The sequence below is a fragment of the Chelonia mydas genome, chromosome 1 (assembly GCF_015237465.2).
Source record: "Chelonia mydas isolate rCheMyd1 chromosome 1, rCheMyd1.pri.v2, whole genome shotgun sequence".
Lineage (NCBI taxonomy): Eukaryota > Metazoa > Chordata > Testudines > Cheloniidae > Chelonia > Chelonia mydas.
This window is the reverse complement of record NC_057849.1, coordinates 319,486,517-319,513,690: the sequence shown is the minus strand read 5'-3', so window position 1 is coordinate 319,513,690 and position 27,174 is coordinate 319,486,517. Positions and strand designations below refer to the sequence as shown.

The 27,174-nt window shown below is 40.4% G+C and overlaps 1 protein-coding gene across 7 annotated transcripts in view; it reads left to right on the top strand.

Moving 5' to 3' along the window:
• ERGIC2 (ERGIC and golgi 2) overlaps nucleotides 1-26,197 on the top strand; it is a 48,780-nt gene extending 22,583 nt beyond the window's left edge. For 3 of the 7 annotated variants that reach the window (XM_037889122.2, XM_043551425.1, XM_043551427.1), the window contains 9 exons: nucleotides 1,826-1,866; nucleotides 3,197-3,298; nucleotides 4,841-4,936; nucleotides 7,584-7,639; nucleotides 8,765-8,863; nucleotides 10,326-10,423; nucleotides 14,804-14,966; nucleotides 17,065-17,144; nucleotides 17,554-26,197. In XM_037889122.2, coding sequence (XP_037745050.1) covers nucleotides 1,826-1,866; nucleotides 3,197-3,298; nucleotides 4,841-4,936; nucleotides 7,584-7,639; nucleotides 8,765-8,863; nucleotides 10,326-10,423; nucleotides 14,804-14,966; nucleotides 17,065-17,144; nucleotides 17,554-17,619 — 801 coding nt within the window. In that variant the 3' untranslated portion in view covers nucleotides 17,620-26,197. Of the gene's footprint in view, nucleotides 1-1,825; nucleotides 1,867-3,196; nucleotides 3,299-4,840; nucleotides 4,937-7,583; nucleotides 7,640-8,764; nucleotides 8,864-10,325; nucleotides 10,424-14,803; nucleotides 14,967-17,064; nucleotides 17,145-17,553 lie in introns of those variants that run through there. The other 4 variants (XM_043551413.1, XM_043551407.1, XM_043551420.1 and 1 more) reach the window with 3 other exon arrangements.
• Nucleotides 26,198-27,174: the final 977 nt, after the last annotated feature.

Here is a 27,174-nt window from a genome sequence, read left to right as displayed (position 1 = left end):
GAACAACTTGCAAATATTTGATTTTATGAGCCATATTTTCAGAGCTTAATATAAAACAAATATTAGGTATGTAATCAAAGCAGTACACTTAGCAGTGAAATGTATGGTGACAGTTATATCCTTTGTAAACTGTGTAAGTTCCTGTGTTTTGAGCCATATCCCTAAAAATGGGTGTTTGGAGAGGGAGGACAAAGTCTCGGGCCCACTAGGGGCTGTTGTGATAATTGGGCCTACAAATTGTGGCTCAACTGTGAAGAGTGAGTGAGAGTTCATAAGATGTCACAATGACTTATAAAAATAAATGTTGATGGGGAAAAAGTAGGAAAGGGAGACAGACTGAATTAACCCAAACCAAAAGGCCTACGTAAAACTCAAGGACCATGTTAAGATCAGGAGTACTTGTGGCACCTTAGAGACTAACCAGTTTATTTGAGCATGAGCTTTCGTGAGCTACAGCTCACTTCATCGGATGATCATGCTTGGTAAACAAGAAAATGGGGGTTTGGAACACAGTGAACCAAAACTGGTGTGTCAAAATTAGGCCTAATTGGTGGATGGTAGAATGAGAAGATGGGCTGTTCCTCCCACCATTCCCTTTGTGGGTCCTGAAAGAGAGAAACTTTGTGAAAGAATAGATGGAGGATACTGGAGTGAGCTTTACCATCATGGCTGCCACCCCCACTGTCTCCTGGGACCCCAGGCCTCCTTCATCCTAATCCTAAAAGATTTCCTGCCTAGATCAGGCCCGGGACAGGGACCCAGATTACACCGCTACCTCTACCAGCTCCATTTGAATCCCAAACAGCACCTGAGATGTGAGACATGGTCACAGCACCCCCCTACCACCACATTATGTATTCTTTCCCTTCCCAACCTTATTTCTTCTCTTACCTATCCCTCTCCTTTTTCCTTCTGTCTAACAAGAGTCTCTTAGCTGGCCGAGACTGTATATTTTAGTAACATTACTGTCAGCCTGTGATCAGAAAGAAACTGCTAAAAGAAATACCCTAAACAGCCCAATCCTGGTTTGAGTTTGCCAGGTCTCAGAATAGCTAATAAGACCATGTGCGGTGTCTGTGTTTTTTCCAGCAGTGAGGTTGCAAGTGAAAGTCAACACCAGAGACAGAAGTCACATTTTCAATCTTTGCTGTTTGTGTCTCCTGTTTTTTGTGTCTTCTAAGAAATGGGGTCTAACTGTAGCAGCAGCAACAACAGGTCCAGCCCATCTCAACTAACATCTTCTCTTTTCACCAAAAGGACAGTTATTACCATCTGTAGTATCATCTAATAGACTGTAAAAACTCTCTCCAACTAAAGGGAAAGGAAATAAGGGATGTTAAAATGAAAGCCTTACTTAATACTTTAAGTTTCAGGTGCTTTAACTGTTTTTCCTTCTTTGCTGTGTCTGTAATAAAAGGTTAAAATGGTGTTCAATGGCGTGTTTGCCATGGCAAAAAGTAGGCTGAGGTTTCGATATACCAAATGCTGAGCCTTGTTTAACACAGTTCAGTGTTGGACCGTGACTGCACTTGCTTATTTTATTTTTAAACTATAGTTGCTACCTTTTGAACTATGTATAGTTATAAAAATCTGTCTCCTAGCTCCACATTGTTAGGATTAACTAAAGAAAAGCTAAAATTTAAAGTCCGCTTTGGATTTACTGTATATGGGAAAAGTTGGATAAATCTTTTAGCACAAAATAAAATATTGTTAAATCACCTTCCTTTTTTCTGTTCTGAATTTTGTGGAGAGAACTTTGGTGGGGTGGAGTCATTGGTATTGCTTTCTGGTTATGTGTTACTATGTGTGTTCTTCTTTGTTGCAGGTAATATTTGATCTTACTCCCCAGCAGAGAGAGTGGCAGAGGTAATAGATCATTCTAAAGCACTAATGTGAATGCATGTAGGTTGGACAACGATAGGTCTGCTTTTCTTTTGTCACTGGATATAGCTCCGAGAATGTGCTCTGAGTATACCTAAGTCATGTTTAAAAGAAACAAACCCAACCCTATGTTACCTTGCACAGATACTGCCCATAATCGTGCAGTACACACCCACTGAAACTGAAGGTCCTTTATTTTTCGTCTAGCTTTTTAGAGCTGGCTAGTCAGCATTCGGTGTCTTTGCCACGAATGAGTACTCCTTTCATTTTGTAAAATATAAAACTATATGATCTATCTATCAGTCCTTGTAATAAACCAGTCCTGACGCATTTTATCTAGTTTAATTGCACATGTGGTAGTTTTGGTAGTTTCGTTATGAACTCATTTGCCATGTTTAGATGTATGTCAGTGTCATTAAACCAAAATAACTCACCACCTTCAGCAGTTGAATTGATTACTGTTAGCACTTAAAGTTTATTGTTGTTCTCTCCTTCCTCCTTCCTCTTTGATGCAGCTGGGGAGAGAAATGCTCCAATGTACTGTATAACACAACAGTAAGCAGACAAGTGCATATGTGCTTTAATGCGAGACCCTGGAGATTGCATGCAGTACTTTGTTTAGTATGAATTTAGGCCTAGGATTCATTCTAATTTGTTTTTGTTGGAATTGGGAGGTTGGTTGAGATGGTGATGAGGAGGGATGTGTGTATGGAATCCCAAACTTCTGAGTTTACCAATGGAGCTACTGCCAAAGTAAATGAATGGTTGGGCCTGCCAGCCTTAACTGTGTGCAGTGTTGTAGAGCCGTATCAGTCCCAGGATAGTAGAGACAAAAGGTGGGTGAGGTAATATCTTTTTATTGGACCAATTTCTGTTGGTGAGTGGGAGATGTTTCAGGCATACACAGAGCTCTTCTTCAGATCTTTTCCTGAAGAAGAGCTCTGCATAAGCTCGAAAGCTTGTCTGTCTCACCAACAAACCTTAACTGTGTCCTTCGCATCTGAAAGCTCTGTCACAGAATCTAAAGACTCTTTAAATTCATGCTTAGTTCTTTAGGAATCGTTTTCTAGTTTTACCATCCTCATGGTGTACTATGGGAGTCCAACATCAGTGCTTTTATTTTTATTTTTTAAATTGTGTATATTTGAGCAGTAGGAATGTTTGGCATATGTCTGAATTTAACATACCATCCTTTTGCTGAACTGAGTTGTTTTATAATATGTAACTAACGTACCTGACGGTAACTATCAATTTATTTTCTGTTACTCTATTGCATGCATTCCCACTTACTGTACTCATCTGTGTGATCTTTTAGGATGCTGCAGTTAATTCAGAGTAGGCTGCAAGAGGAACACTCCCTTCAAGATGTGATATTCAAAAGTGCTTTTAAAAGTGCTTCAACAGCACTGCCACCAAGGTGAGAGAGAAATTGTTGCATGCAGCTGATTTCACTTTCTCTCATGACTGATTGCTTTCTTTAACTCATTTCTGAAGACAAAGTTATAATGGTGAAGAGACTTGTATGCCTCTGCCTTGCTTCAGGTTTCCCTGAATCCAAAGCCTTTGTCTTAATGTTTTAGAGACTTGCTGGTCTGGGTTGTGAAGAAATCAGTAACAGTCTGAACTGGATTGTATTTTACCTACATCCTTAGTGTGCCAGCAAACACTTGCCGGAAAGGTTGTTACTTTTTTATATGAATCTATTTGTGTGTGTTTAGCATTTTTATGATGATCAGCACCCCACAAGATTCAAGACTCATCACTTACCTGTCATGTATTAATGCTGCTTAAAATTAGTTACAAAATATTTTTGAATATTTTAAACAAATTGTATCTACTTATTTTGATGAACTACCTTTCTAAAACAATTTCAGAGCCCTCTCTTTCAGTTCTTTCATTTCAACCATCAACAGGTTTTTAACCTGCTTTATCAGGCACTTGCATTTCTAATATAAATAAAAAAATATTAAATCAGTAACAAACATGAATTTTTTCTTTAAAATCATTTAAATAATATATATATAAGACTTACTGTGCATGTCCTTATTTGGTGTAAACTTTAAAAAAAAAAAAAAAATTTCTCCTTTTCCAATGCCAATAAATGCTCCCTCCCATAGTTACTACACTGTGGTCTACTACACCTTTCCCATGTCTGGGGAACGACTGTATTCTTTCATCTTAGGCCACTGCTGAAGACTGCTCAGAAGTGATGCTCCCATTTCATTATCTTCTGGGGTGCCATTTAAACTACACTTTGGGCTGTTTTAACAAACTGTTTTCAGAAGCAGACCTGGAAACTATTTCAGGTGACATGGTTATACCAGCAAATGTGAGCAGGGCAAAACTTCTTAAACAGATGTTGAAAACTTTTCTTGGTACATGGTCATTAATTAGCTTTCAGCAACTGTTGTTTTTGTTTTTTTTTTAATGTTTTGTGCTGTTCACCCTGGTCAGCACAGCTGTATTACCTGAACAAACCATTTTCAATCTGAGTTGCTGAAAAGTGTTTCATGAGGTGACAGATATCCCAAGGGCCTGAGAGAGTCTTCTATGTAATTGTTCTGGTTCTTGTCCATCTGGTTAGCCTCATCCCCTAGGAGTCTTGAACATTTGAGTGATGTGTTGAAACTCTGAGCGGCATCAGGCTGGCCAGGATAGTGTTTATAAAATGAGCTATGCTTAATTTGTTTTCCTCTCAATGGGGGTGTGTAACTTCGTGTGCTTAATCTACTATAAAATGTGCTTTTTAACATAGAAGTCCAGATGTTTTAAAGCTCATAGTTTGTAATTACAGTTTGTTTTCCCTTTTCTGAATTTCTAAGTTGTACCAGAACGTTTATTTTCCATGGCAGAAGAATGTGGTTTTCTAAACTTTACATTGATGCCATATTTTTACCTACATATAAAATAATCTCAATTACTGTGTTTTGAGCTGTTTCCCTGTTTCTTGTTCAAACAGGGAGGATAATTCGTTACTGCCTCCAGATGCATGCAGAATTCATGGTCATCTCTATGTCAATAAAGTGGCAGGAAACTTTCACATAACTGTGGGCAAGTATGTTCTTTTCACTTACTGAATATACCACAAATTGATCAAGACAGATGTGTGTGTAGTTAAGCAAAAAACTTTCTTTGGCTCACTTTTGCCTAGTTAGCTGCTTTTATCGTAATACAGATTCCCTTTCTGGTCATATTTTTCATATGGTATCTCTCATTTCAAACATCATATTTCTTCATGTCTGGTTATAGTCAACATGAACTATGGAACTTTTTGAAATGTCTGCTGAAGTAGCTCCTTCTCCGTTCATGTTCATGTTCAGCAATGTTGTCATATATCCATAAATTGAACCCTTACAGCTGATTAGATGAACTATTGCCTTTTGTTAACATGTGATAAAGTGACAGCTAATACTTTTAGAATGCTCGTACTTTCCTGTTATCTAATTGGGCCCAACCTTACTATACCTCTAACCCAGAGGTGGGCAAACTACGGCCCGTGGGCCGGATCCCTCCTGCCTGGCTCCTGAACTCCTGGCCCGGGAGGCTAGCCCCCAGCCCCTCCCCCGTTGACACCCTCCCCTGCAGCCTCAGTGTGCCGCACTGCCGGCGCAACGCTCTAGCCGGCTGGGCAGTGCAGTTGCAGAGCCGCGGCCGTGCCCTCGTGCTCTGGGTGGCACGGCTGTAGCGCCGCCAGCCACCAGTGCTCCAGGCAGCGCAGTAAGGGGGCAGGGGGGGTTGGATAGAGGGCAGGGGAGTTGGGGTGGTGGTGGTCAGGGGCGGGGGTGTGGATAGGGGTCGGGGCGGTCAGAGGGCGGGGAAGAGGGAGGTTGGATGGGGCAGGGGTCCCGGGGAGGGGCAGTCAAGAAGGAGGGGGGGTTGGATGGGGGCGGCAGGGGGCAGTCAGGGGACAGGGAGAAGGGGTGGTCAGGGGACAGGGAATAGGGGGTGGTGGATGGGGTAGGAGTCCCGGGCGGGCCATCAGAGGACAGGGGGTTGGATGGGGCAGGAGTCCTGGGGGCGCTGTTGGGGCGAGAAGGGGTGGTCAGATAGGAGGCGGGGGCCAGGCCATGCCTGGCTGTTTTGGGGGGGAGACGGTCTCCGCTAACCGGCCCTCCATACAATTTTGGAAACCCGATGTGGCCCTCAGGGCAAAAAGTTTGCCCGCCCCTGCTGTAACCGTTCAAGAGCAAAGCTGTCTGTCATAATAAAGGGCATATGTTTCGCAGCACAGTTTTTGTTAGTTGTATGAATGAGATAATATAGTTATAGAAGCATGTTAAGGAGTCATGACTAAATGTGGATCACAGTTTCCTGACATGCTTCTGTAATCATGTTGTCTTGTAAACACTTTAAACTAGAGATCTGTATTGGAAACTTATGCCTTTAACCAAGCCAGATCATTGTGCACTAGCATGGCTGGAGGTGTCATGTTCACATGCCATGTGTGGTTTCTGCAATGATCCTTTTTTGGCCTGTGACTGTGCTCTGATTCTTCTCCTGCCTTGCTGACTGTTCTTTCAGCATCTACATATCTCCTTAAACAGCTCCTCATTCTTTTTCTCTATCCCTTTCTGATATCCCTAAGAGTTGCTAAACCCCCTCTTCTCGCTCTATGGACCCACTGAATAACCATATCTCCTTTTGTGGTTTCAGCTATCGTTTCTGCTAGACTGAATCCGAAACCTACACCTCTAGTCTTGTGTCTCAAAATTGCCTCTGACATATGTTGTTAGGTGCCCAGCTGTCTTCTCAAGCTCAGTCTGTTCAAAATTGAAGCTCTAATCTCTCCCCTCCTACTCTATCTCCGTTGCCATCTCTTCTGTCCTCCCTGCATCCTAGCACAACCTGTCTTTTCTCTCTCATCCGCTTCATATCTATGCTCTTGCTAAGTCCTGTTGCTTCCTTCCTTCTGGTCGTGTCTTGCCTTGATTATTGTAACCTTCTAGTGCCTCATCTCCCAATCTTTTATTCCGCGCCCCCCACCCCCATCTTCAATTTCTCCAGAATGCATCTGCTTAGGATAGTCACTCAACTTTTAATGTCTAAATGGTGAAGGAGGGTTTCTTTAATTCTGTTAGGTGTAAACCTCACACTAGGTCATAGGGTAGTAAAAGCAAGCCTAGAAAGAAAACTTCTTTTTGAGTGTGAAGAGGGGCTGGGGAAGTGTGCCAGTTTTCCAATCCATGCTGGTCCTTTCCCAGTGTGATTCTGGTGTTCCCTTTGTTTTCCTTCTCTCTTTCTTCCTGCTCTTCCAACCTCTCCCAATGCACATACTATAGAGTCCCACAAATGAATCTGATAATCTGCCTACTCACAAGGCAAGTGCAAGGAAGCCCATATTAACCCCTGGCACACTTGAGCTGTTACATGGTTGGTCTTGTACCGTATTTGGACCATGCCAGGATTTTACAGCTTTTCCCCTTGCAGCTCTCTGGCTAGACAAAACCTATTGGTGTTTCTAAAAATAACCTTTTTGTGTATATTGTAGGATTTTCATGAGCTTAATGTGTCTTCAGGTGTTACTCTGGTTGTCTGTACTGAGCAACAATGAATATTTCAATGCCCATTATAAAGAGCTATTTTATTGAAATCAAGGGAAAACTAGTGATTTGCTTTATGGAAACCCCAATTTTTATTATTTGAGCCTCTCCTAAGTGTCCGTTAAACCACCACTTTATCAAACATGTTTTTGCTTTCTTTAGGGCAATTCCCCATCCCCGAGGCCATGCACACTTGGCAGCCCTTGTGAGCCACGATTGTAAGCTTTTACTATCATCTTTCAAAAAACACTGTTGGTTCATAGCATCTCCTAGCTACTAATTTGGACATTAGTGTAGTATTGGACACATACTATTGCTGAGATATTTCTAGCTGAGTGATTTGCATTGTAAAAGAAATCAGAGAATAGGCTTCAGGATATTATATTGTAAAGTGACAAATCTTTTCACGCATTTGACATTCACAGACTATCTGTTTATGCTGATTGTGTAACAGTCATAATGTAAAATGATATGTAAAATAATATGTAAATAACAATAAAAAGCATGTTATAATAGTATATCTTGGATTTCAGAAGTATTGTATAATAATCTGTATTTTTCAGAGAGCTTGTTCCCCTGCAATATTTAGACTATAAAAGGTTTAAAATTTCTGACCTCATAAAGCATTATTTCAGTGTTTTGGATTACTAGTCAGGCTGCTGAATGTATATTACTGGGGTGGGTGGGGGTGTGTGTGTGTGTGTAAATGTTACTGTGAAAATTTAGCTTTGCTTCCTGGCTTTTTACTGTTTAAGCCTCCAATCCTGCAATGGCTTCCATGTGAATTTAATTTTACATGTGTGTATTCCCATTGCAATTAATCATGTGCATAAATCTTTTCAGAATTAGGAACTAAATTAATAAAATTATTCTTGCATTATATAGGTTTGTGCATTTAATTAATAAAACAATTTAATCTTTTCAACACTTTTGGTCAGCCTGAAATGTGAACTGTAGAGTAATTCCAGGTGTCTTTGGCTGCTTCTTGGCCCTTTAACTCTTGGGCTGTTGCAAATGCCTGTACATTTAGATCTACATTGTATTGCCTATAAAAATGGAGGGGAAGTTCTGAGTTAAAATTGAACATACATATTTTTAAATATTGATGCCAGTAAAGCAAGCTTTGCATATAATAAATACACATTTGGATTTGTGAAAACATTTACAAAAGTTCAAATCCTGAAAACATTTTATATCCATCCTAATAGCATTAAATATTCCAATTGATGCCTTTCCTATTGTGCTGTGGGTGGGGGTGTGTGTGAGAGAGAAATGTACAAAATTTTCATATTTCACCAAAATAAACCCCTTACATTTGGTGGTTCTTTTGTGTTGTCTTTTAGCATACAACTTCTCTCATAGAATAGATCACTTGTCTTTTGGAGAGCTCATTCCAGGAATTATTAATCCTTTGGACGGGACAGAAAAAATTGCATCAGATCGTAAGTGTTTCATGATGGAAAAATAATTTAGTATCTGAGATGCTGCTCTTTTAATTCTTAGCTTAAAAACTAACGTTTTTCTTGAATTCTGCTACTAACAAATGGTACATTATGGTTAATAAGGAATGCATCATTTAGTTACTCTTTATTTATCCTGCATCATTCATGGTGTAATCTTTTTTTTAACGGTACTTTGCTACTCCTTTGTTGCTTCTGATGTTGATTTGTAGTTGCACATACAAATGTACTGTATTTAAATTATGGCTGAGCACTCACCTATGTGGACAAATTGCAAAAAGATTTACAGCTGTATGTTACAACTTGGACTTGCAGAGCCAAGTGTCATCACGGAGGAGACTGTCTAGTGGTTAGACTGTAGGACTGAGATTCAGGATTCTTGGGTTCTGTTCCCATCTCTGTTACCGACTCACTGTGTGGTCTTTGGCAAGTTATTTACATTTCCTCATTTATAAATTGAGGCTACTATCTACCTCACAGAGGGGCTGTGAAGATTAATCACTGTTTAGCACATTCATTGACAAAACATATTGAACTCTTTGGATGTATTTTGTATTGTAATGTCACTGGTAAGATTACTTACCAGACTATTGAAAAGAAATGGAATTAATTATTTGTGTGACATGAATATTTTAATATGCTAAAAAACTTCAAAACCTTAGACCCACAGACCTTGATCAGATAGCAGAGCAAATGGTGTTACTTTGCTGATTTGAAATACCATTTCACTTGAAATGATCATTTCAGTTGTTTGGTGGTTTGTTCTGCTAGGATGTTGAATGAAGAGGGATTATATTATAAATACATGACATAATGCTGATTGTCTATGTTAAGGAAAAGTTAGCACATGTGACTCCGTTTTGGTTTGGGGCCCACCATTGTCTAACCTCTCAGGTATGATTCGTAACATCTACTATGAGTTCTCTAATGAACTGTCTCCTCTAGGGAAACTTTCTGAAAATCCAATCAATTCAGTCCCACTAGTGTTAGGAACACTGGAAGAATTTACATAGACAGACTGTTGGCTCAGCCACCGTTTTAAAACCACTCCCATAACCCCTACTTCTGTGTGCAGGGTTACATGAGATGGTGGTTAAAACAGCAGTGGCAGCCTGTGGCTTGTCTACAATAGGGCCCTGGAAAGATTTATGCACATGCTGAACTGTCCTATTGACTTCAGTGGGACTACTCACAGTGTGTGAAGTCTGGCATGTGCAAAAATTTGTCCGAGGGCCTAACCCTCGAAATTAACACTGATAGAGCCAAACCAGTGTTGTCAACAGTGGGACTTTTTGAAATTGCCCCCAGGGTAGACAGAGCTTAATAGATAATATTATTAATGGTCTTTTCAGAAAAATACTTGTTTAACAGCTGACTATCTCTCTCAAATGATTTTTACCCTATAATTAGTGTTAATTCAATAGTAAGATTTGTTTTGTTTTAGACAACCAGATGTTCCAATATTTTATCACAGTCGTGCCAACAAAACTCCATACGTATAAAATTTCAGCAGAAACTCACCAGTTTTCCGTGACAGAAAGGGTAAGTCCCAGTTAGAAACCAACCCAAAGAAAAGGTTTTGTTTTAGTGTATTTGTACTTGTCAAAGGTAGATTGGTTTTTGCTTTTAAAAACTCTTCAGGCAGGTCAGTTTACTAAAATACTCCAGGATATGTTGGGATGTTTGTCAGTGATGTTACACTGAATGTAAAATATATGTATGTGGCAACACGTGTTCAGTTATTTGCATTAGCATCTTGCATCCAAAAATCCTGGGTCCCAATGTTAAATTTAATGATTAGCAACTAGCCTTTCTTACTTCACTTGTGGCTAATAATGAAAACAGGTTCCCATAAATTATCCTAATATGCTTGCATGATAAATACTTAGTCCATCTCTATTGCTTTTATTCAACTCCTGTTGGATTGAGTAACCGGAGGGTACAGAACACTACTGTTCTTTGCCTCCCAACTATTTTGATTTGCATTTGGTGAGGCACCTACTGTTAATCACCCAGTCTCTTGATTGTCAAACTTCTATTATCTTTAGATTTGGTGTTCATTATAAATTCCAAATCTGTAAAAGGGGAAACCCAGCTATTAATTACTGCAGTCTACTCCTTGCCAAATTCTGTCATGTGAATGTTCAAAGACTGATGTAAATAAGAAAAAAGCATTCTAATATATTCTTGTTACACCTGTCTCATTATCATTTCCCTAGTCAGTGGTTGAGCTCAGGTTGATCTTGATATTTACAAGCTGAAGGAACAGCTCTTTGAAAAGCTCAACTATGAAAGGCAGGCAGGGGATACTGGGCTTAAAAAAAATTGTATAGTAATGATCATTCACTTAAATGTAACTTGTATGAAATTGATTATTCTACAATCTACTTTTTCCTCAGTCTTTATTTTGCATTGGGAGCACTATGCTATGCTTCATAGACAATTGTTTTTGCTGTGTTATCAAAGTGGGAGAAAAAGGAGTGATTTTTTTTTTTTAAATTCAGCAGTGGGACATTAAGGATATTGAAGAAAAGGTGGGGAGGTTATTCTGTAGAGAATTGAACTCAAAACAGGAACAAAAATTAGACACACATAATCAGTGATCTGGATCTTGCAAGATACATTTCAGTCTCCTCACTCCTCCTGCTCATCTAGCATTTTGCCATTCCTCTGCAGGACAATGTCACTGCTCCTTCCAAGGCCCTGCCATCTGGAACAGTTTTCCTAAATCTCTCCACCTCATTGACTCTCCATCTCACTTTACATCACAGCTTTTCTCCCTGTACATCCTTTCTCTCTTTCTGCTTGGAAAAATTATTTATTTTATTAGTAGTAGTGATTTATTTAACTCTGTAAATCTTTTGGGGATTCAGTTGGTCTGAAAGATGCTACAGAATCATAAGCTCCTAGGAGGAAGTTTTTATGAATAACTGAGGTTGTGGGTGGGATTACAGTGATGTGCCTCGCCAGGCAAGCCTGCCTGTTAACAGTATAGTTCTTCTTTTAAACTAATAAATGGTCTGAGGAAGGCTATTAGAGAGAGAACAGTTTTTCAGAGAAAAATTGTCTAGCGTGTAAGTGGTGTTGTTGTAGCAGACTACAGAATGTGTCCAGAGACTGAAAAACCCGGGATCCACATCGTGCCAACTCCTCATGGTTAAAACCTGACCCCTGTAGGGCCTAATAACATCCGTAGGAGATACAGTGGGGAACACAGCTTGTCCTTGTCTTTGGTGACCACAAAGCCATGGTTAAAGTAATGTTAATTAATGCTGCTGTTTGAAAAATTGTTTGAATATGTTAAAATGTATTACTGTAGAGAAGGCCTGAGCGATAACCAATACCTATACCACATAGCTCCACTTTTCTACATATAGTAGGGCAGATCCTCAGCTGCTGTAAAGTGTTGTAGCTTCATTGAAATAAATATAGCTATGTCAGTTTATACCAGCTCAGGATCTGGTGTTGATAGGAATAGAAATAGAAAGTAGAAATATTAGACCAAAATGCCCCCAAAGAAGATGGTTTTTCTCTTTAATGTAGCTTTAGAATAATGGTCAGGCTGTCTATATCAATCAGAAAAGAATCAACTCTTGTTAGTGCATCCTTGGCTCTACATACTGACCTTAACTGCCTCCATCCAGCTTTTTTTTTTTTTTAAATGTGTAATAAAGTCTGTCGGTATCTGTCCTTATTGCTTAATAAAGCCTGTTGGTCTTAAAATTCTGAAAGTACGTATGGGTTTCTTCTGTGATATGGGTTTGTAATTATTGCAATTAATAAAAGCGCTTTGTATGTAGCTGATAAATTTGATATATGAAGCTCGCATCCTCTTACTTTGATAACTAAAAGCAGCTATATATCATAAATATAACACGGTTATACATGTCAGCTGAATTTACTGGAGAAAGATGAGATGTCTGAATTTTTCAATCAGTTGTCTCTGATTTTGAGTTTCCAGTATACTGGATGCTCTGTAGTAAAAGGAAGGGGAGTGTATTAAGTTCTCAGATAGGATGAAACTGCTCCATGATACATTGCCTTTCTGTTTAGTTTTGCTCTTTTCTTAAGTAGCTTACTTCTTTAGTCTATCCATTGCTGAATATATCTTCAGTGAATTAGTTCTTTGCTACCTGTGCATTTACTCAGCAGCTCCCAGGTTATTTTGTCAACAGCTGTCACTAGCATGCAAATAGCTGCAAATTTTTCAGGATGACTTCAGATTGATGTGACTTCTTTTCTCTTGAAAACCATTGAAAAGAACTTGAATTTCTAGGTTTTAAACTACTTTGTACTTGACCATCTTAATGATCAAGGAGAGGCAGGAAAGTGAGGATAGTAAGAAGTGTGTTAATTTTGAAGAAAATTCTGAATTTGGGGAGTATTATGCCAGTAAGAAATCATATACAAGAAGCATAGAGAGGTGAGAATTAGAGAGATGAGAATCAACTTGGGAAGTACAGGCTAATACATCTGGGAGAAAGAAACCGAAACAGAGATTTTCAGACTTGGAAAGTGATGATACCAAAAGAAACCTCTGGGAGACAGTGGGCAGCAAAGGACATGTGACCTTGCAGCACAGTATGGCAACAGAAAAGCAAATGTCTTTGGGCTACACGTGAGAGGTATCATGTAAATGGCCTTGATGAGATTGTCAGGAGTAGTGTGCTCTGTTCTGGACCCCTCGGTATAAAAGAGTTTTTCACAAATTGGAGGAAGTTATAAAAGTGATTAAGGACACCGATTTGTCTGGTGGTTAGAGCAAGGGGCTGGGAATCAGGAGTTTTGAGTCCTTTTCCATGAGTTCTGACCTACCTGGATGTTTGATTTTTGAGTCCAATTACTTAGTGTGGATTTTCTAAAATGGTCTCTAATTTTGGATTCCTGTCTTTAGACCCGTTGGGTTAAAATTTTCAAACATATGAGCCTGATTTTCAGAAGTATTGAGCACCCATGCTCCAAGTGAAGACAATACAATCCGTGGATGCTCAGCAACTCTGAAAATTTGGCACTAGATTTTGAAGGGTCAGCACCCAAATTCATATGTAGGGATCTAATAAATAAACCTGCAGCTCCTCTTGACTTCAGTTGAGGTTGTGGCTACTCAGAAACTCTGAAAATGAGGCCCACGTGTCTCAGATGAGGCACCTAGAGGCTGCTTCTTAAGATCTGGACTATAACCTTTCTCAGCCACCTCAGTTCGCCACTCTGTAAAGTTGGTACAACTCCTACATGTTGTGAAGTTTAAAGTGCACCTGGATGCTTCATACTTAAGGGAAGAAAACACTTATAGGCTAGAATGTTTCTTTATGGCCCAACCCTGTATTAGGGGCAGTGCAAGGCTGCAGCATCCTGGGACATGTGTGGAAGGCTGCACTTCTTCCTGGTGTACTTGGCCTGTTTCATGGAATGGGACAAGGCCATGACCATTATATCTTTCCCTTCCTTTTTGAGGCAATTACAGGGGCGCAGGGAGGAGGCAGTCCCTGGCCCTTACAGGTGTCTGCTGCCCTTATACACCCAATCTGTACCCCATACACCTGCATAAAGGACAGGGATGATCTGGTTTTAAGCTTGGTCCTTAAAGAAATGAATTAAGTAAACCCGTATCCTGAGAGGAGTGTGTAAATTGCTTAGTTGTAGAATAAAAGGAGGGCAAGTACTAGTCACTGGTATTGAACAAGGGTTCAATTAAACAGCAAAGTGAAGAGTGACTTGCTAGCATAAAGGTCTACAGTATAAAATAGTATCTCATCCCTACTTTGATCAAAATCTAGTTACTGTGTGTCACCTTGTTGCTCTGTTGTTGATTACTGACTGTCCTAACAAGTTGCTCTTCGTCAACCCTGTCCATTAGATATTGCTGTGCATGTGACTGATGTGAGACTACTAACTTTTGTATGTTTCTCTCTTTGCCCTCAGGAAAGAGTGATTAACCATGCAGCTGGCAGCCATGGGGTATCAGGGATATTCATGAAATATGACATCAGTTCACTTATGGTGACAGTAACAGAAGAACACATGCCCTTTTGGCAGTTCTTAGTAAGACTCTGTGGTATTATTGGTGGAATTTTCTCAACTACAGGTAACCATCAATGCATTCCTTCTTGTGACCTACCAGGTAGATAGAATTATGCAACTAAAGGCCATAAATCCAGTGTCCACCCTCGTTACGCTACTCGTTTTGTGAGTTCATGCAATAAGCTATTAGGTATCTATTCACAACTAGTGAGTGGGATATTGGTTTGTGCATGAAATGCTATGAATTTCTAATACTGTGTATAGAACATCCCAGTACACTATGGTGGACTTGCCATTTCTTTTCTTTTCTAACTAAAACCATAGTTTGTTCATTTCTGGAAGTTCGTGGATATACACTACAAACTGGTGTGACCTCTAATATTCTGTCTGACTCTATACTGTAGTTGGGGCCTAATTCTGCTAACCTTGTCCAAAACTTACTGAGGTAAAACTCCCATTGAAGTCATCATGAGGTTTTTTCCTTGGTAAGTCTTGAACGGACCATAGCATTTGGCCCCTGAGAGAAACAGCTAGCTTTACCTGAAGAGGCATCTCAATTCACTGATTACCCAGGGCCGTAATGAATCATAAAAAGAATCAGGTTCCTCTGTGCCTAAGAATTATTAATACCGTTGCTTTTAATTTGAGGAAAGTATCTTCCTATTCTGCACTAAAACTGCTGAAACAGAGACAATTTTAACCTGTGAACATTAGCTGTCCTGTTGAGTGGATGCTTTTTGCCTCACAAAACAGATTTGTCTACGCTGACGGCATTTAATGATGAATTAGTATAACCCGGGCAAAAGCCATTGTATTCTTCTAAGTGGCTATATTTTATCCATTATCAAAACACTTCAGAGCACTTCATTTTTCTAGAGGAAGGGTTGTACAATGTACTCCATGTTCCAATGAGAAAATGAATCGTTCACTGAAGTATAGGTTCCTCTGATTTTTGAAATTAGAGAAATTCAAAAAAACCATAATCATAAGCCAAATTACATAGGTAATTAATAATGGCTTCGGTGGTCTCTGATCCCCTTTAGTCTTTGAGCTTGTAACCATGCTTGATACCCAGCAGTTGTTTGGTTTTCCCCATCTGCACAATGGCTATTGGCACATCCTTCCTGTTACCTGAAACCACGTTCTCCTCCCCCCCCCCCCCCCGACCTTGTTCCCAGGCAGGCAGTTACTTTTTCCCTGCCTTGCTCGAGTGACGTTTCTGGATTTATCAATGAGTAGCTGGCCCAACAAACGGTCTCTGAAACCAATTCCATTTACCTCATGTGAAAGAATAGTTTATTGGCACTTCTAAAGAAATAGAGGGAAAAGCTTAGCATAAAATGTGCCTAGAGCAGTGCTACAGAAAGCCTCACTAGATTGGCATTGCTGTTTGGGTCTGGATTGCTTCCTGTGACAAAAAATTCCTTTTAACTCTTATTACCACTGCTAATGGTACAAGGTTTACAGGTACCAAAAGAACCCATGTTGTTTCATTGAATAACTTCATTAGCTCTGTAAGCCCTTCAGAGATCACAGCTCTGACTCAAAGGATCAGAGTTGTGCCCCTTGCACTAGTGGTGGCTGGTTTGGAGTCAGATTTGGGATTTTTGGTTATTCAGAGCATATCTCCAATTCATTCGAGGGGCAGCACGTGTGTAGCACATGACCAATGACACGGACATGACCTTTGTGAAATTCATATAGGCTTCTGTCCATTGTACAAACAGCTTTCAGCTTCTTGTGGGAAGCTGAGTGTTCCTGTCAAGTTTTTTTCAAGTAGGTGGTGTAATAAACTGGTCAGTCTGAATCACAGCTTTTGATTTTTGTTTCCCCCAAGCCAAAGAATAAATAGTAATGCGAATCTCCTTGTTGATTAACTTAATTCCCTGATGCTTTTCTGACATGAAATTTGTTTTTTGGAGGGGTCACATTTGCATGGAAAAAAAGAGTGGTTTCCATTTCAAAATAGAAATCTTTGTTAAGAAAATGAAAAATATTTTTAAAATGTTTACTTTATTTTTTTCAGTGCATGCATTGTGGTCAATTGTACTGAAACAGAGTTTAAGTTTAAACTTGATGTGGTGCTGTTATTGCAGAAGCCTCTTTTTACACAGTCCTCATTTTATTCCTTTTAAAAAATCAAACCCTGTTTGATATTACAGGCATTTTACATGGCATTGGAAGATTCCTAGTGGAAATTATCTGCTGTCGTTTCAAGCTGGGCTTACACAAACCTACACCTGTAAGAATATTTTATTTTCTTATAATAGGAATTAAGGAAATAGAACAACTATGTACTAGCAAAGTAAAGGATTTTAAAAGGTAGCTAGCTGTAATGAAAGAATACAATTGTATGACCTAATCCTGTTCCTATTGAAATCCATGGTAAAACTTCCCTTGATTTCATTAGGAGCATGTTCAAAAGTTTTAAAAAATTGTTTGAACAGCATGGGTCCTTAGCCAGATTTGTAATAAGAGGACAGAGATGTTCCCTGGAAAATCTACTACATAAGTGGGGAAAAAACCACACACTTCTATGGATTTAAGGATCCAGAAAAGCAGAGAATGGAGGACATGCGTATTTAAAAAAAAGCAAAATGCAACAGATGAAGTTCTTGAACAAGATAATAATAATGTTTTCGTTTTGTTAGGTCCTACTTCCGGATGGCCATATAAACAACCACTTACCTCTAATTACAGACAACAGTATGCATTAGCATCTCCTTGGGGAAACTTTTTTTTCTTTCTTTCTGCCTGATACAGAAGACAATTTTTATAATAAAGAAAACATTGTGCAATATGTTGAGACAGTGCTGATGAGAAGCAAAAATCAAGCCTTTTCAAAAAAAACAGTCTGTGTAATTTGTCTCTTTTAAGTGCACATGGAATCGAAGGAGGCCAGGAAGCCCTGTGAAGCCAACCTCTTCTTGAGCTAGCAGAAGCATTACTGAAGAGAGACAATATTTGCAGTGAAACTGAGTGTCTTTGCAAAAACTGCCATCAGCGCTGAAGTGTCAGTGTAGTGATCTGGATTCCAGGCCTGCAAAGTCAGGCAAACACCTACGAAAGCTAACACACATGCAGAATGCAGAGAGAGCCCCATGCAGTGTTCAGCTTGCAGGCCAGCAAGCAAGGGTGGCTGTGATAATTGTAGTTTAAGAAGCCAGGATTTCCTGCTAGGTTTTCAGAAATGAGACATGAGATTTTTGTTGTTTTTATTTTTTAAATGAGTAGGTAGAGGAGGCTTGGATACTATGCTTATGGAGGTGGGGGGAACTATTGAAAACCCTGAAATAGAAGCTGGCTCAGGGACTAAGACCGAGCCATAGCACTTTCAGCAGTCACTGCCATTCTCCAGTAGCACCATTACCTATCTACAAGAGGAAAAAGTGCTGCAGAGCAGGGAATATGGCATTTCTCTGTGTCTCTTCTCACAGCCGCTTTTTGCCAACAATCCGATTCTCTCCGAGTTTCAGCCAAGGAATCAGGAATAGTAAGTCACTGTTGAAAAGGTGTTTGACCGGACTCATATCTGTTTTCCTATCCCAGAGCTAAACACAGTCTCCAGAAAGTAGGAAACCACCTCTCTGCTATGGCTTAGAAAAGAAATGAATGTCTTGTGATTAGGTGGGCCACAACACTGCTTTTCAAGAACAGACATGTCCTCTACCTGCTGCTGGAACATAAGCTTTGGCAAATAAAAAACAGGAGAGTAAGAGGAGGGAGAAGAGATTGAAGAACAAATAGCTAAGAACAGCAAAGCAATTTACTACTAAATACTGCAGAAGCAAGTAAACTGTCAGCCAGTGAGTCTGCTGGACCACCCAGGGTATAGTAAAGACAATCACCAAGGAACAGGTGATGGCAGAGAATTTGAATAAATTTCTCTGCAGTATAGGTGATGAGGAAGAGTTTAAATTTACACGTCATGAAAGTTTGGGGCGGCGGGGGGGGATGGTTGTTGTTTTTTAAGTAAATGGAGCATCCTGAGCTTTATGCTGGAATACATTAGTGGAGTTGGTGGCGTTAAGAAACTAAAGAACTAAGTACTGTAGCTGACTACTGACCAAAACATGTCATTAAGAAACCCAACTATTCCACCAGAGAGTACACAGTGTATAGGCTGATTTGCATCACCCTGATTTTTGTAGAGGTAATACCTCTCTAAATTGTGAGAATTATGCAGAAGAGCATTAAATAAAGAGTGGGAAGGGAAGAACCTGTCCATAATTTGTTTGGATGATTGAAAAAGTCCCAAGTTTAAGGAAACTAGGTCATCTGAGGACGGAGGTAAAGTTTTTTTCATAGATTTAAACTGACTGAGATGGGAAATAAAGGTCTTGGCTACCTTCAGCACGGAAACCATACACAGTGACTGCATTAAGTGGCATGGTGCTTCACGTGTCCTTGCAACCTTGTAGTGTATCCACACAGTAATGCCGTTCTTGATGGAACCAGTCTCGTGCATTCACATGAGTCTTATATTGCAACTGTGATACCAGTGCATTCCATCATATAGTGCCCAGCACCTTTGCTAGGAGCAGGGGCTTTTGGGGTAACTTCCAGATACGAGGCCCTGCATTGTGGGATGGAGTTAGAGGCAGTTGTACCATTGTAGCTGCCATGCTTGTTGCTACATGTCCATACTGGGGTGAAGCCATTATAGTCTGCGCCAACACATCTGGATCTGAGCTGAAGGCTTTGTTCCCAGTGTTACAGCTAACTAGCATTGCAACCACACCTTGGACAGCTGTTCTGTGTGGATGCGAGAAGGCACACAAGGGTTGCAAGCGTAAGCCATCTTATTACAATGGTTTCTTGTAATGCTTCATTGCTTTGTGTAGCTGGGCAAAAGAGTAGGGTTAAGTGTAAGTGTGTGGCTTCCCAGTGAACAATATGAATGCTAGCATTGTTCAGTATTATTCTGGAAGGTAGGTGAGACAGGAAACTAGTGAAGTTGCATCTTAAATATAACTTCTATTGAATTACTCAAGTTTAGGGAAGATTGTGACCAAAGAAACATATAAAATGCATATTTGGGCAGTGTGATGGTTGGTGACAGTCACTATAAACAAGTGTAAGGAAACACCATAGGAGGGAATATTTAAACCATTCAGAGAGTCATTCATTATGAATTTGTTACTTCTTTGTAAGTTCTTCAGCTCCAACTTCCTTCAAGCCAGTGTCTTCAGCTGCTGCCACTCTAGCAGATTATTCTCCCTCCTGCTTCTGCTTGCACTGGTTCTGATGACCAACGTTTTTGTTGGTCTCTGCTGAATGCTCTCCAGATTGTCCACATTTGTTCGTAGTGTAGTGCCCAAATACTGGAAACGGTACTGCAGCTGACGCCTCACCAGTGCCAAGTACAGCAGGACAATTACCTCTTGTATCTTACATATTATACGCCTGTTAATACACCCCACAACATAAGCCTTTTCTGCAGTTGCATCACATTGTTGACTCATACTCAGTTTGACACCCACTGTAACCCCCAGATCCTATTCAACTGCCTGCTGAGTTATTTCTCACTTTGCATTTGTGCATTTGATTTTTCCTTCCTAAGTGTAGAACTTTGCACTTGTCTTTATTTAAATTCATTTTATTCATTTCAGACCAATTCTCCAGTTAGTTGTAATGCCAAGTAAAACATTCAAGTATCATCGTGTCCAAATTAAACCCACCTCCCAGGTGCTAGAAACCTCCTACAAACACTGGACATATACTCCAAGCATCTGAAAGCCCTCAGAATGGCTGGTTTTCAGGTGCCCACCACCTGGAAACTGCATTGTGTTCTAAGAGGTCAGAAGACAGAATAGTTGAGAAACTGTTATAACAGCATTCTAGAAATTGTGTGTGTGTTGTTCAAAAGTATGTTAACTCTTGCAGACCATAGAAGAAATAAAGGGCAGTAAAAACGACATTAAGTGGGCAAAGCTTGCATCAGAAGAATGATGAGGGTGGAGAAAAATTAGCAGCCACATTTTCCAAAGTAGCCTAATTGAAAGCTCAAAGGGCCAACTTGGGTTTGACTTTTCAGCAGTGCTGAGCACCTGCAAATCCCCTGACTTAACTAGTTAGGCTATGTCTGCGCTACAGCTTATGTCGGTATAATTTATGTTGCTTAGGGGGGTGAATAAATCACCCCTCTGAGCAACGTAAGTGCTGGTGTGGACTGTGCTCTGTCCGTGGGAGTTTCTCCCCTCGACGTTGCTGCTACTGCTGCTCGCGGGAGCTAGAGTCGTTAAGCCAATGGGAGAGCACTCTCCTGTCACCTTAGAGCACCTACATTGTAGCTCGCAGCTGCACCACTGTAAGCTCTCTAGTGTCCCTGGAGCCTCAGTGCTGAACAGCCACAGCTCCAACAGAAATTGGACACGAGGTTGAGTTTCCAGAAAGAAAGGCACCCCAAACCAAAACTTCCTGAAAATGCTGGTTAGGGCTATTAAATGTGGGAAGGCAAAGAGTAAGATGCAATAATGTAGATATATATTTACTTGTATACTATTATATTTATAGCTGTATATAAGTACAATGAAGACCGTTGGGAGACTGTTCATATCGTGTATCGTAATACAAGAACCAAAGGGCACTTAAAAGGCAAGACATTTTAACTGGATTAATGGAAGATCGTTATGTAAGGTATAGTTAAGTTGAACTCTTTTCAAGGCACTAGGAAGAATAAAAAAGAGGGACACATGAATACAATCTGCAGTTACGTTAGCTGCAATAATTTTTGGGTGGGGGAAACTGATCATGAGCTGGGTAAGGAACAAATTTCTATTTCTTTCCCCTCCATGCCCTCGCACAAACTGTGATATAATATAATGTATGTTTCTGACTGTTAAGTTATCAGATCCCCTTCCTCATCTGACATAGGTAGCTGCCAAAGGCAGGATGTGAGTCTAGATGGAAAAATGATCTGACCAGGTATGACATATTTCTTAAAGAAAATACAGATGATGTGTCTGTAGGAGAAATGTAAAGGTCAGAATTAGGATGACCATACCCACGATCAAAGACAGGCATGAGTCTCAACATTCAGGCCCTGAGCATCCACCCAATATTTTAGTGCTTGTTTTTTTTTTAAGGCTGTTGGGATGCTCGAGCTTTGCTTTTAGAGGTGTTGTGCTTCTTTTTTGACTTTCATTAAGATTACTTTATAACTTATTTGCACTTGCAGCCTCCTTGCCTTGAAAAGCTTAATCTGTCCCACTTCTTGGCTTCTAGTGCCATACCACATAAGCAATACCATGTACCAGCTACCCTTTCTGAGCCCCTCCTGGCTGTGGCTTTTTTCACTTCCTTATTGTTCAGCCTGGTGGCTGGTTGCCCTTGTTGCAGCTAAATCGATACTGAGTCTCACTACTGCTACTACTTTGCTTTCTTCCTTTGCCTCTGTGGCTTCAAATACAGGGTTGGACTCAGAGGAGGCAAAGTGAAGGGAATAATTTGGGTGCATGGATAAGAGAGAGAGAAATTCTGCTTAAGACTCTTTTCTAGAGGAAACATTAGAGGGGCATTTACTGCAGTAGAATTAAGAAAATCATCATCTTGTGTAGAGGGCACTGGTGTGAAAATCATCCAAGCGAAACTACCTAATTTGTGAGTTTAGATGAGGGTACTTGGGTAGCCCCTTGTAATGTTGGCGCTCTCTCTCCAAGTATGTATGTATATATATGTGTGAAGCCTATCCAAGTGGAACTGCTTCTGCAGATGTGCTCAGTCACAACTGTGAGGCATTTCAGTCTCAAGAGGTAATGTTCTTTCTTTTGCTGTATCCCAGTGGAGGATTCTCTTTGGATTTTCAGGCCCTACCTTGACCATCTGACTCAAAACAACCAACACATCTCTACCTGGCTGTTAATTGTCTTTCTATCTGTTACAGCTATTTCTGTGGTATAAACTCAGCTGTGATCCTTTCTGTATACTACACCAACTCTGGAGGGGTAGTAGTTGCACTGGAGGACAGGACCAAACTCTCAAGTGTCCTGAAGTGGGGCTGAAAGCAAAGAGGAAAGCTTTGGGACTTACAACATATAAGGCTTTACGTTTTGTTTTTTTTTAAGAGGAAAGAGTCAGTACAAGTACAAAGCAAGGGGATGTAAAATTGAGCTGTCACAACCATGGCATTTAAGTTCCTTCTAAATAATTTTTTAACGCAACCAAGCACTGTGGTTGCTTCTTAGAACAGTGGTTCTGAAATTTTTGTACTGGTGACCCCTTTCACATAGCAAGCCTCTGAGTGTGACAACCCCCCCAAATAAATTAAAAACACTTTTTAATATATTTAACACCATTGTAAATGTTGGAGGCAAAGCGGGGTTTGGGGTGGAGGCTGACAGCTTGCAACCCCCCATGTAATAACCTTGCAACCCCCTGAGGGGTCCCGACCCTCAGTTTGAGAACCCCTGTCTTAAAAGATGTGAGATCAAAATCGTTTGGGAGGGAAAGTGTCCAGGGAAAGGTTTGTCTCTGCCTTAAAGTACTCCACGGTGTGAAAATATTTGAGAACAACTGTACTATGTGCACCTGGTCTTGCCTTGGTAGTTTATTCCATATGTTAATTTTTTATGTAATGACCTTTCCATCAAAATTCATTTAGTGCTGGCTCCTGCCCTGGTATTGGGGCCCTGGGAGTAGTTCGGTATTTTGACAAAACGTCCTTGCACATCTGTATTCTACACCCCCCACCCACCCTTAAAAACACTTTGTGCATTTTGAAGGAACTCCACTTGCCCTGCAAGAAGTCTAGCATTATGGCACTTGGCCTTTGGCTTCAGCAGGGGTCAGTGGGGCTCCTGAGTTAGTCAATGATGCCATTTTGTTCAGCAGGACTGGTTAGTTGCTCCTTCTCTTTTCAACCCTGTGGCTCAGTGCTCTGTGTGCATAGAATTCCCAGCTCCTGTTGGCCAAGGTGGCAGATTATTCTCTTTCAGTGAGGTCTTTTCTCACTCCTGTCAGGTGGTGTGTCTAATCTTAAATTCTTTGAGATGACTACAGTGAGTGGTCTTTGCTGTTTGAATACAAGAATCTGCTCTGTGGGCAGCAATGGCTGACAACGGAAGAATTGTTTTCTTAACCAAGGAGGGAGCTAACCCACAGCTTTGGCTCTTTGTACACCTTGTCTTTTTCACTGGCACCATTTCATTCCAGACTCAACACCTGAGGAGCATGTTAAGAATTGTGAGTAGGGTAGACCAGTGGCTCTCAACCATTCCATTCTACTGTACCCCTTTCAGGAGTCTGTCGTGTGTACCCCAAGTTTCACCTCACTTAAAAACTACTTGCTTACAAAATCAGACATAAAAATACAGAAGTGTCACAGCACACTGTTCCAGAAAAATTGTTTATTTCTCATTTTTACCATATAATTATAAAATAAATCAATTGGAATATAAATATCATACTTACATTTCAGTGTATGGTATCCGGAGCAGTATAAACAAGTCATTGTCTGTGTGAAATTTTAGTTTGTACTGACTTCACTAGTGCTTTTTATGTAGCCTGTTGTAAAACTAGGCAAATATCTCTAGATGAGTTGATGTACTCCCTGGAAGACCTCTGCATACCCCCAGGGGTATGTGTACCTCTGGTTGAGAACCACTGGTGTGGAGGGCCACAGTAGGTTGACGTAAAGGATAATTACGTAACACATTTGTTAAACCTACTTGCACAGCAGCTCCAACACACAACCAATGCACCTCTGTGCTGAGAGCGTTGGCCAGTGCTCTGCAAGGCTGGGGGAATGGAATGTCTTTCTAGGTGCCCGAATGTAAGTCTCAGGGTAAATAAAAATGTAATTGTGCCTGCCTAATGCATTGCCTGTCCAGGGTTGAAAGCCTGCCAGGTGGGGTTATTTTATAGTGCAGCCACATCACTGCTCTATTATTTTTTGTATGTTATATAATGTATGAGGCAGTCTGAGATAGAGGAAAAAACTCCAGAAGTCTTATTCTCTGTTTGCTCATTGGAATGACTCTGATCTCTTTTCAGAGTAGCAGCCGTGTTAGTCTGTATCCGCAAAAAGAAAAGGAGGACTTGTGGCACCTTAGAGACTAACCAATTTATTTGAGCATAAGCTTTCCACTGAATGCATCCGATGAAGTGAGCTGTAGCTCACGAAAGCTTATGCTCAAATAAATTGGTTAGTCTCTAAGGTGCCACAAGTACTCCTTTTCTTTTTGTGATCTCTGTTGCTGGGAAGAGGTAGGGCTGAAATTCCGCACAGAGCTCCCGGCAGGTGGGTATTATATACCGGAATTAAATTGGTGGGGAGGGGTGTTTTTTTGTTTTTTTTTGTTTTTTTTCCTTCAGCAGCCCTTTTGGGATCTTTGTTTGAGAGTCTGAAACAGTGCAAATGGGTTAAGGTCCAAACTTTGTTTTCACATTTTTATTGATGGATGCTTTTTGTGAATAAGAGGGACTTTTTTCCCCATTCCATTATCCCAACCTTGTACTCACACATTCTCAGTAACCAGCTGAGTGATGTTTTGTACGATGACACTGTGCAGCAAATTGCTGCATTTCCCAGGACACCTGTAACCTAATATTTGAATAGTTTATGTGTTTATCAGAAAATTGCAGGCCACATGCTTCATTACAGCCTTCTCGTTGACCTCTCACAGGAGGAAGAGAAGGATTGTGAGGAGAGAAGGAAAGTAGCCTAGTCTAAGCCACAGTATGAGCATCGCTCTGATGATGGGCTCAATGATTTGGGACAAGTAACTCCCCCTCTCTGCCTCAGTTTCCCCATCTGTACAATGGGGACAATGATACTGACCTACCTCACAGGGCTGTTGTGAGGATTGATTAGATGTTTGTAAAGCACTTGGAGAGTGGAAGCACTACAAATGCTGTGGAATTGTTAGATTTTGGTGAAAGTGTGTGTGGCCAAGTATTTGTGTTCCCTTGTTCTCGGACACCTGGGCAGACTCTGTTGCGGAGCTGCCATTTGCCTGGTGCTAGATGGGACTGGCAGTTACTGTCAACTTAATTTTCACAGATTTTTTTTTTTTTTCAAATCTGCAAATGCAAAGGAAATGTACAATGACCATTCCCAGTTCCACGGTATTATCAGTATTATACACAAACAGTGCTCTGTGGAAATGTGCCCTTTTATCACACTTTCCAAAAACAGAAGCTGATGATATTTCTGTACCAGAATTTTAAGTCCATCTCCTTGGGTATTTCTGGCTAGAGTAACCTAGCAAGAAAACTGTGTTTTGAAGTCATCACTCGTATTGTAACAACATTTTTAGGGTGTCGGTCCAGGAAATAAAAGATTTGCAGGTGTGACAATGTGTAAACAGTATTTATTTATTTCTAGACTATGAAATAAACTCTGGTCAGAAATGGAGCTATTTGACTGGCTGTCAGCACTGTCAAACTCCTTGTGTAGTCCTTGCAATTTATCTACAGAAGTCTAACTGGTTTGAATTTGTTGGCCGAGCAAAGTGAGGCCCTACACTTGGCTTGATGGCAGTTCAGTTTGTTTGTTTCTGTCTAATGCGATAACTGCTAACACTGAATCCAAAAAGAAAAGGAGTACTTGTGGCACCTTAGAGACTAACCAATTTATTTGAGCATAAGCTTTCGTGAGCTACAGCTCACTTCATCGGATGCATAAAGTGGAAAATACAGTGAGGAGATTTATATACACACAGACCATGAAAAAATGGGTGTTTATCATACACATTGTAAGGAGAGTGATCACTTAAGATGAGCTATTACCAGCAGGAGAGTGGGGTGGGGGGAGAGAGAACCTTTTGAAGTGATAATCAACGTGGGCCATTTCCAGCACATTTCCAGGAGTTAACAAGAACGTCTGAGGAATGTGGGGGGGGGGGGGGGAAGGGGGAGGAGGAATAAACAAGGGGAAATACATTTACTTTGTATAATGACTCAACCATTCCCAGTCTCTATTCAAGCCTAAGTTAATTGTATCCAATTTGCAAATTAATTCCAATTCAGCAGTCTCTCGTTGGAGTCTGTTTTTGAAGTTTTTTTTATTGAAGAATAGTCACTTTTAGGTCAGAAATCGAGTGACCAGAGAGATTGAAGTGTTCTCCGACTGGTTTATGAATGTTATAATTCTTGACATCTGATTTGTGTCCATTTATTCTTTTACGTAGAGACTGTCCAGTTTGACCAATGTACATGGCAGAAGGGCATTGCTGGCACATGATGGCATATATCACATTGGTAGATGTGCAGGTGAACGAGCCTCTGATAGTGTGGCTGATGTGATTAGGCCCTATGATGGTGTCCCCTGA